The sequence below is a fragment of the Gossypium arboreum genome, chromosome 9 (genome assembly GCF_025698485.1).
Source record: "Gossypium arboreum isolate Shixiya-1 chromosome 9, ASM2569848v2, whole genome shotgun sequence".
Lineage (NCBI taxonomy): Eukaryota > Viridiplantae > Streptophyta > Magnoliopsida > Malvales > Malvaceae > Gossypium > Gossypium arboreum.
The window spans coordinates 82,433,121-82,444,091 of NC_069078.1; the positions used below are offsets into that span (position 1 = coordinate 82,433,121).

General features: G+C 32.3%; 2 protein-coding genes across 4 annotated transcripts; both read left to right on the forward strand.

Moving 5' to 3' along the window:
• Positions 1-1,987: 1,987 nt before the first annotated feature.
• On the forward strand, positions 1,988-4,950 carry LOC108461279 (mitochondrial metalloendopeptidase OMA1). The gene is made up of 3 exons (XM_017761074.2): positions 1,988-3,096; positions 3,182-3,330; positions 4,396-4,950. The coding sequence occupies exons 1-3, from the start codon at positions 2,176-2,178 to the stop codon at positions 4,643-4,645; spliced, it is 1,320 nt and encodes a 439-aa protein (XP_017616563.1). The 5' UTR covers positions 1,988-2,175; the 3' UTR covers positions 4,646-4,950.
• Positions 4,951-7,077: 2,127 nt separating this feature from the next.
• LOC108463169 (pentatricopeptide repeat-containing protein At5g66520-like) lies at positions 7,078-10,721 on the forward strand. 3 transcript variants are annotated; one of them, XM_053019313.1, is made up of 3 exons: positions 7,078-9,423; positions 9,836-9,900; positions 10,313-10,721. In XM_053019313.1, the coding sequence occupies exon 1, from the start codon at positions 7,467-7,469 to the stop codon at positions 9,114-9,116; it is 1,650 nt and encodes a 549-aa protein (XP_052875273.1). In that variant the 5' UTR covers positions 7,078-7,466; the 3' UTR covers positions 9,117-9,423; positions 9,836-9,900; positions 10,313-10,721. The 3 variants fall into 3 exon arrangements, with proteins under 3 accessions (XP_052875273.1, XP_017618604.1, XP_052875272.1); XM_017763115.2 differs by lacking the exon at positions 9,836-9,900; XM_053019312.1 differs by lacking the exon at positions 10,313-10,721 and having other exon boundaries at positions 9,811-10,023.
• The last annotated feature ends 250 nt before the right edge of the window (positions 10,722-10,971 follow it).

A 10,971-nucleotide genomic window follows, 5' to 3' on the forward strand; every position in this document is an offset into this window, starting at 1 on the left:
TTATGTGTCGTATTTCAGGCACCTCGTGTGTCGTATCAGGCACCTCGTGTGTCGTTTCAGGCACTTATGTATCGTATACTGATCAGGTACTATGTACTGTATTAGGCACAATGTGCCGTATTGGTATGTTTGGGTTGGAATCCGTGTATCCGTCAAAGTCCGAGTTTGTTAATAGGGTGGATAACTGAAATGAGAAACTTAAATAAATTTGATTGATCGTACTATTAAAAATATGAGAAAGAAATTATGAGTTAAATTGTGAATGGAATTAAGATGTGAGATTTGAAGCATGAACTTAAGTTCACGAATTTGCTAAAATATTGAATTATTGATATTGAAATCAGTTGAATAAATGAAATGAGAAAATCAAAAGAATTGATCGATTGAACTATTGGAAATATGAGAAAGTGAAATTATGAATTGAAATGTGAATTGAAATTGAGATATCAAAATAAAAAGTGAAAATAGAATGAATTGGAAATAATCAAATAGTGTAGGAGTTAGTTGAATATAATCTTATGAATTAATTATAATTATTCTTATTGAAAAATGTTAGTTTAAATAATTATTGAAAGACTAATGTTGTAAGGTTTTAGATATGGAATAGAATAAGTTATTGAATTAGATTATAAAAATGAAATATATGAAATAATGATTTTATGAAATGGTTATTGATAAAATGCATGAAATGAATATTGGTATAATAAGAAGATATATAAATTAAAATAAAGAAAATCTATTTAATATATATTACTAGAATAAATTTAAAGTTTAAATGCATGAATGATTTATTGAAGGTAAAATAGTGGTAAGATTTAATGTGTATATATATTGTTTTTACCTTAAGTATTTGAATTATAGTAATACCACTAGGTGTATACTCAACGTACAGTTTGTTTTCGTGCGCAGATTAGGTACAAAAATTTTGAAGAGTTGTATTTGAGATTACGAGTCTTCATCTCATCACATCTTCAAGCAACAAGGGGGTACGTTTTAAAATTTTAAATAGAATGACATGTACTTAAGGAAAAATTAAGTATGTCCCAAGTAGTAGTAATGGATTTAAATATAAATTATTTAAATTTATGATTTGTCTGTTTTTATGTTCAAATATAATAGTAATTAGCCAAGAATTACTTGGGCACCAAATGTACTATTCTTATATCAGGTTCCTCGAGTCGAACATGGTATAGGGGTGTTACAGTTTTGCCCTAAACCAACGTAACCCTTCAGATTTTTTCCCTAAACCCACCCCAAACCTTGACCCATCAGCTGTTTCACAACGTGGCAAGTTAATTGGCCACATCAGCTAGTTAACTTGCCACATCAGCAGTCCTGCTAGTGTCTTAATGGAAATTGTTAATCAGTGACTGTTTTGTCACTTTTTTATAACGCTAGTGACTATTTTGTTATTTTTTAAAGTTAAGTGACTGAAATGAAATTAAGGGGACTGTTTTGTCAGCTACCCCAAAGTTGAGTGACTGTTGGTATAATTTACCTAATTTTTTCAAAAACTAATAATAAAAATGATATTACTATTATGTTGCTACAATTTTGTTTTATTATTTTGATATTGTATAAATCTTATTTTATTGTTAATTTTACTACTATTTTAGATTTTTGCTTGCAAAGTTGTACATATGTTAGTGTTATTTAAGTATAAAGATTTTTTAAATTTATTTTCAAATTGTTGAGAAATATTTATTTTAATATTTTTAGTATTTTTAATGTATTATATTTTTAAAAAGTATATAAAAAATTTATTATGGACATATCAATTTAAATTTTAGTATTTTTATCTTCACCAAACTTAATAAAATTTTAGATTATTTTTCAGTTTGGGCCCGAGCCTATCATACCACACTAAAATTTTGTGAACAGTCAGCCTGTCCCGGGCCATCGAAAGGTCTAGAGCCCATCACGAGATACGTCTGAGTGAGCACATCACTTTTCGTACTGGAAATAAATAATTTTACCAAAAGAAACAGCTGTATGAACCTTAAGTTTACCATTGAAAGTAAACTAACCAAGCCGCTACTCCTATTCTCCCTGTAAATATTCCAGATTAGTCCATGCCCTTCCAGACCTCTTTCAACGTTGTTTAGATTAAAATAATAAGACACAACAGACTTGTATTTCGTTCTTGTGCTATTTTTCAATTTCAACATCAGGGTCATGGCATGTTGCCGACGGGTAAAGGTTTTAATCAACAGCTTGCGCACTAGTTTCACTTCAACTCCTCTTCTGAGATCTCCATTCCGGGATTCCTCATCAATAATCTTCCCCAACTTTGGGTCTTCTTGGATTTCATCTACTAAGGTTTCTGGGTTCTCTTCCTATTCTTCTATCTCACAAAGACTCGGAATATCTACTAGGTATCATCATAATCCCTTCTCTAATGTTTCCAAGAGATTTTACTTTGTGGATCGGCACCAGGTTCACCATTTTAGGCCGCGGGGTCCTCGAAGGTGGATTCAAAATCCTAGGAATGTTTTGATCGTTGTCTTGGTTGGTTCAGGGGTTTTGATTACTGTGTACTTTGGTAACCTAGAAACTGTTCCTTACACAAAGCGAAAACATTTCGTGCTCTTGTCTAAAGACATGGAGAAAAAGTTGGGGGAGACTCAATTTGAGCAACTCAAAGCTGAGTTTAAGGGAAAGATATTGCCTGCTATTCACCCTGAAAGCGTTCGAGTGAGACTGATTGCCAAAGATATTATCGATTCATTGCAGAAAGGGTTGAGCCATGATCAAATATGGAGTGATTTGGAGTATGCATCACCGGAGACTTCACTTAAACATGACGTAATGGCGACATTCAGTGGGAGGGAAGAAGAGTTGGGAATCAATTGGTCTCGTCAAGATGAGATTCTTGATGATAAATGGGTTCAACAAAGTAGGAAGGAAAGTCGAGAGAAAGGGTCGAAGTCGAAACCGACAACGACTCACTTGGAAGGATTGAATTGGGAAGTTTTGGTCATCAATGAGCCTGTTGTTAATGCTATGTGTTTACCTGGTGGGAAGATTGTGGTCTTTACAGGGTTGCTCAAGCATTTTCGTACTGATTCAGAGATAGCCACCATACTTGGACATGAGGTAGACATTGCTTTTAAGTTCAGCTTGTTATTTTCTCACTGATGGATTTTTGAATGATATGTTTTCATTGTGATGATCTGATTAGGTTGCGCATGCAGTTGCTCGGCATATAGCCGAAACAATAACCAAGAATTTGTGGTTTGGCATTCTACAATTGATACTTTATCAGTTCATTATGCCTGATCTGGTCAACACAATGTCAACACTTTTCTTTAGGCTCCCCTTCTCTCGGAGGTTTGTATATATTTTCTATGTTCTTTTTTTGGAAGATAGGAAAGATTATATGCACTAACTATAATGGCTAAATGCATGTGTACATTTTTTGACCTTATGTGTATGAAATATGTCATTGAGGCATGGTGTGAGTACCGGAAATGGGTATGCTCAAAATTTTTATATTTTTCATGTATTTGGAAGATCTTTAGGGGATCATATTCTTATACCTGTGTCAGGATATGTGTTAAATATATCTTTTTTAAGAACAGAGTTCAGGCAACATAGCTTATATGTGTATATGCATACATCTGTAGTTTGATGCTACAGTATAATCTTCCCTAGGCTGTAAGATCCTATTGTTATCTGGACTTGAGTGAGTATCAGATATGATACATCTCACCCGAGTTCACTCAATTTTTTCTTACAAGTTTCTCATATACTTTGAGCATCATACCTCCATACCCATATCCAATTATGTGTCAGATGCAATGTTGGACAAATTACTTTAGGAAAACTGATGAGACCGAATAGCATGGATAAGGCGCAACAATAAGGGTATGAATAAACATGCTTGATCCTATAAGGAAATGATAAGTCTAAAAAATTCCTGAAAATCTCCTTAAAAAGTACTATCCAATCTCTGATTCTGTGAAAGCCTTTATAGGTTTGACCAATACCAGAAGATGGTAGGGCCTTCTCCCTGGAATAAGAAAGGAGAGTTCATGTACTAATCCAATATCTAGTGAGAGTTGGGAACTTTTGTAAGCTTCCAGTCTTGATCCACTTCTTTTACTGAAATATTTTAGGTTTATTTGTGGCTGTGTGGTTCTGCATTTGTGAAGTCAGGTTAGTTTTATTTATTAAATGGATTTTTTTGTCAAAATTATTATTTCCTTAGTATCTGACATGATTATGGAGATATGATGTTTTCCAAATGTATTGGAAAATATATAAAAGTTCAACATGCTCATTGTTGCACGTATATCTATTTCTGGCAGTCATACCCGAGTTTGAGGTCCTTGCTACTCAAATGCCATTCTCATGGTCTTCTCAATGCTTAACCCGTATCATCATCTTTTACAGGATGGAACTTGAAGCAGATTACATCGGACTGTTGTTGCTTTCATCTGCTGGCTATGATCCTCGAACTGCTCCCAAAGTGTATGAGAAACTAGGAAAGGTTGCAAAGGATTCAACACTGCAAGATTATCTCTCTACGCATCCATCTGGGAAGAAAAGAGCTCAGTTGCTGGCTCAAGCTCAAGTAATGGAAGAAGCACTCATGATTTACCGAGAGGTTAGTGCAGGCCGTGGGGTTGAGGGCTTTCTTTAGGATTGCACCACACCCCACTCTTTCTGCACCACGAATGCCACAACGGTCCATCAAGGCTAAGAGCTTTATGGACTTCAACTTATTTCAGATCATGGACTTTTTAATAATTTACAAACTTCATTTCAGATCATCACTTTTATTTCATACTTTTGGGTTCTTTATAATCATCTTCGCTTTTACCATGTATTTCTCCAGCAACTGTAACAAAGTGTCCTTTCATTATTTTTTTCCCCCAGTCTTTGTAAATAAAATTGCAACCAGGAACATAGCAAATTTAACGTTTTTTGACCTCCTTTTATTTGTTAGATCAATCTTCTTCTTTTGGTTTATTAAGTATTTTAAGTGTATTCTAGATGGAATATAATTATTCTTAGTATCTACAAGCGAGCCACAATTAAATCTGATAATTCAGATGTAATCAAAGCCTTGATTGATTGTTAACAGTGGGGAAGATTTAGGCTTCACAGTGGTTCGAAGGGTACGATGACTTTTGAGAACCGAAGAAGAACCGAAGAAGAATGGTGGTTGCGACATATACTTAGAGAATATATTACAATTGTGGATTGCTTGGCCAAGTTGGGTTTTAAATGGAATTCAAGTGGATTGCTTGGCCAAGTTGGGTTTTACATGGAATTTAAGTCTTCAAATGTTTGGTTCGGTCCCTAATGAAGTTTCAGGCATTTTTCAACAAGACAGAGCAATGAGTACTTTTGATATTTTTAATTTGATATAATATTATTTTTTCACCAGAAAAAAAGTTGTATACCAAACCAAGGAAAAGGTGTCACGTTATCGGTATTGATTGACGGTTAATTGATGAATGATTAAGTATATATTATAAAATTATAAAATTTATTAAATATTTATATATTTTATAAATTCTTTTATTATAAAAATGAACTTGTATATATATATATATATTATTTTTTATTTTATAAAATCTTTTATAATTTTTGAAGGTAAAATACTTTTATAAGTTTATTTTATATTTATATATGTTTTGAAAGTTTATATGAATAAATAGAATCAAGTATTACAATACAATTACCTTAAAAAATTATTACAACATAAACAATTAAAAATTAAAAAATTAAAACAAATCGATTAATAGGAGTAAAAATTCTTATAACATCAATATACGGTAAGACTTTGAAACTTAAATATCAAACCTTATTAATCCTAAATCCTCTACCTTTATCTGCAGTGAATGTCTCATTGATTTTATATAATTTATATGTAAGTTATTATATATATTTTTCCTAATTTGAGCTAAAATAGAAATAAATTAATCCAATTGATTCATGATTCAATCATGATTCACGATTTAATTTTAATCTTTTGTTTAGACCGATGAAACAAAGTGGATTTTTAGTCTAATTTATTTGATTGGTTGATCTAATTTAATTTAATAAATATTTAAAATTTATTTATCATATGTAAGATATTAAATTATTCTAATATCAATCAATTTATTTGTTTTTACTTTTCAATAATTTAAATAATTTTTTAAAATTTTCACAAATATTTAAAAGATAATTATTTTATCCATAGTTAGTAGAGAAAAAACTTTCACAAGCAGGAGTGTCATTAAGGGTAGGGGTGTTTAAACTTCAATTAAAATCAAATTAATCGACTGAACTGATCTAATTCGATTAATCAGTTAATTAACTGATCTAATCTAATTAGAGGTTAGTTAAAGATTTTTTAGAATTGCGGTTAATGGTTAATTGAGTTCGAAATGAAATAATTAATCAAATTTAATAAATAATAAATAATATTATATATTATATGTATTAAGCTAAATAATAATTAAAAAATAATTAAAAAGAATCTGGTATGATAATAATCCACAAATGTAAGAATATGGTATGATACCAATGTATCCTTATAAATAACAATGTATAAGATAATAATCGACATTTTAAAACAATTATTTTGTCTAAAACGCTTTATGAAAGATTCTAGTATGATACCAAGTATCCTTGTAAAGCTTTCTTTTAAGATTCTTACATTTGTTTTTAAAAAATTAAACTTTTGAAAACAATTTTTTCATATTATACATAATTTTTATTCTAGATAATTTTATATGAAATTTTAATTTAATTTAATTTTATATAATTTAATATATTTATTTTTTGAATGAAATATATATTTTCCTAAATATGTGCAATTTATTTAAAATCAAAATTTTTTATTGATATAATTTTATACAACATTTAAATCATGGGTTAAATCATTATTTTGAGTTTAAACTTGATATTTTTTAATAGGAGTTTGAATTCTTTTCATGTCTAAATTAGATTGGGAACTTGGCAATTGTTCCAATATTGAAACTGAACTTGGCAACCTTTTCTTGCATTGAGGCTTGAATTTTTTTAAGTGTAAGTTACTCTATAAACTTGACAAATTTATTCATATTGAGATTTGAATTATATGATTTTTAATGATTAATTTGAATAAAAAAAATTTCAAATCTTTATGTGCGAACATTTACTAATAAAAACAAGTTTAAACCCCAATAAAAAAATAATTGTGAATTTCTTAACCTAAATTAAAAAAAATTTGCAAGCCTTGGGAGGAAAATTACCAAGTTAAATTACAATCAAATTTAGGTATACTTATATCGAATTAAAATTAATTTATGCATAAATTTAAAACGTATCAGGTTCCAGAATCCAGATAAACCAGGATCTGAAAGTAGCTCTTTTACCACTACACCTTGGCTCAGTTGACGACAGGCGAAGTTTAAGCAGTGAAGATAATGTGTTTTACGTATTGTGCACGTTGAATCTCAATGCTATTCCATTTTCTGGACTAAAATATGGTGGAACCTAAATGCCCACATCTCAAAAACACCATCTTTCGCTTAATCGAAGAGTTCAAGAGTCTGAAAGAGCTCAAACAAATTCATGCCCACATCATAACTTCTCCAAAGCTGCCCAAACCCCATCAAGAATATCTCATTACTCGCCTCCTCTTCGCTTCCGCCCTCTCAGACTCCGGCTCTCTTTGCTACGCCACCAGTGTTTTCAAATTCATAAAGAACCCAACACTTTCTGTATATAACATCATGATTAGAGCCTACGCTTCCAAAATCAGCGGCGCAGATAATACACACAATTTAAAATCCTTTATTCTCTTCAAACAAATGCTTTTTGATGGCATTTCACCGGATTGCATTACGTTTCCTTTTGTTATAAAGGAATGCGCCATTAGGCTTGATAGTCGTGTAGGGTGTAGCATTCATGGAGAAGCCATTAAATTTGGATTGTTTTCTGACGTTTACATTCAAAATTCTTTGGTAAATTTTTATTCGGAATGTGGGTTTTTGAACAGTGCCAGGAAGTTGTTTGATGAAATGCTGAAAAGAGATATTGTTTCTTGGAATTCGATGATTATTGGGTACTTGAGAGGTGGGAATCTTGACATGGCATTAGAATTGTTTAGAAGCATGGAGACGAGGAATATTATCACTTGGAATTCGATGATAACGGGTTTTGTTCAGGGTGGGAGGGGAAAAGAGGCATTGCAATTGTTCCATGAAATGCAGAATTCAAGTAGTGATAAGGCTAAGCCGGATAAAATTACAATAGCTAGTGTACTTTCAGCTTGTGCTTACCTTGGTGCAATTGATCACGGGAAATGGATACACGGTTACTTAAGGAGAAGCGATATTGAATGTGATGTGGTGATTGGAACAGCATTGGTTGATATGTACGGTAAATGTGGTAGTGTTGAGAGGGCATATGAGGTTTTTAAAGAGATGCCTAAAAGGGATACCTTGGCATGGACTGCTATAATTTCTACATTTGCATTGCATGGCTATAGTAAAGAGGCTTTTGACACGTTCAAAGAGATGGAAGCCGTGCTAGTGAAGCCTAATCACGTCACATTTCTTGGGTTATTGTCAGCTTGCGCTCATTCTGGCATGGTAGAGAAAGCTCGCTGGTGTTTTGATATGATGAAGCGTGTTTATTCAGTAGAACCACAACTTCATCACTATGCTTCCATGGTTGATGTTCTCAGTCGAGCCGGGTTATTTGAAGAGGTAGGAGAGCTTGTTAGAAGTATGCCAATGGAGCCAGATGTGTTTGTTTGGGGAGCATTACTTGGAGGTTGTAAGATTCATGGGAACTTAGTATTAGGAGAAAGGGTAGCACAGTATTTGATTGGTCTGGAACCGAGGAATCATGCATTTTATATTAACTTGTGTGAAATATATGCCAAAGCTGGGAGATTTGATGATGCGAAGAGGATTAGAGCCTTAATGAAAGAAAGAGGTATCAGAAAAGAAGTTGCAGGCTGTAGTTTAATTGAAGTTGATGGGCTCGTTCTTGAATTCTCAGTTGAAGGATGGCCTGTGCCAGTAACTGATGAGATAGTGCTCATCTTAAATTTATTTAATAATGAGATAAAAGGGGAAGGAACCATGCATTACTGTAATGGGATATTGTTAGATTCACAAAAATGATGACCATTTGTGGATTATTATTTGGTAATTCTCTACTTTTTCTTGCTGGAACTAAGTTTTGCTAGCGGCTATTCCATTCAAGGGCACAAATCTATGCTGATCTGATTCTTGATTTTTCTTGGACCATCCGTGTTTGACTCATATTCTGACATAAGAATGGTTCCTTCAAATACATGAAAAACTTTTAAAACATTGAAGATGGTTGTATTAGAAACATATCTATATCCGATACTCACGCCCGACCTTGAGTAACATAGGCAAAAAGGCAATCATTATCATTACAAAACCAGAGAATTACATGGCAGAGGTAAAGCTCTCCATCTTGATAACACAGTTAAAATTGCTTGTTGTTGAAGGTTCAGACTTTTGATTCTTTGGTATGTTATTGCTGTTTCTTTCTTGCCCTAGATATTATCATCTTTTCTTCCATCTCCTATCTTTTATTCTTCTTAATTTTATCACAGATTATTGCTAGTAGCTTAAGAACAAGTAATGGAATTGAGGGTTTCATGCTCGATCAATCTTCTATTCTCTGTTTTATTTGCACTAGTTTGTTACCGTATTTAACAATTTTCTGGAACCATAGGGACCGGCTGCGTAGTTATTGCCATTACCAATTATGTGTTAAAATTATGGTTCAAGGCAGAAGTATTTAGTGTTAGATGTGTGACTCAAATTTCGTTATTTGTTAAAGAAATAAAATAGGGAGGCTGATGCAGGTCTCAAGGCACAATTTCAGACCCATGGATGTGATGGATTACCAAAGTTCAACATTCCATCAGAGGTAAAATAGGACCATGCCGCACAAGTTGAATCCGTACAAGAGTATACTTTTTCTATTAGGCATTGATTATAATAGGGTTGTTTAATAAGTGTAATCAAACTTCTCATTTTGTGTGTTTTTCAACATAGTGAATTTTTCTTATTCTGCCCATGGTTTTTCCCGATAAGGGTTTTCCAATCTGTATTTTTATTTTTTCTTTCTTATTGCTTTGTGATCATTTTTACTTCCATTATTGGTGTTGATTACAACATTTAGTAAGCATGAGGTTCGAATTTTAGCATCTGCAATTTTTTTTTCACTCCTACACTTCTACTGTACCGAAAATAAAATAGCAATCAAATCAGCATTTGAAATTTATCTTGTTATTCGCAATTTTGTTTCTCTTTATATGGTATTGTTATCTCAATTGCAGGAAGATTCAATCCGTTCATGGTAGAGATCAAACTGGTGAGTAATGACTGGAATTTTGAGTTGGACCGAACTATTGGCAATTTTAAGAGCAAAGCTTTGGCATAAATTGTCCTTGAATGTGGGCGGTTGGGCCGCGGTCTGATTGCAAGTGATATCATCCTGCACCCATCATCTTTCATGTTCTAGAGGTTATGAGTTTAAATCTTTCCATACACAAAACTCTTCAATAGTTATGATTTTACTCGTTCAGGCATCGTGGGATGAAGTTTGAAGATAAAGCTTTGAAAGTGTGTCATTCTTTTCTTTTAGTATATTTACAATTAGTTCATGCATTTTTAATAAGAGCAAATTACTGTCAACTCACATACCACAGATAGAAATAAGATCACTTATGATTCAAACCCATGAAATGAGTTTTTGAATGAATAGTCAATGCTGCTAAGACAAGAGCTAGACTCTAGTGGTCATTCTTCGGTGCGACGTCCAAAGAAAATAATTCTTAATTTGTGCAATGTTTTACGTATCAAAAGTAATATTATTTGATTTATTGACAATGCATAAATGCAAGTATATTACTAGGGTTTTAAATATAAACTCGTGTGTTAAAAAGTGCTTTAATTAAGCAATAAGTTTAATTTTTGATCATTTTAATTTAATCAA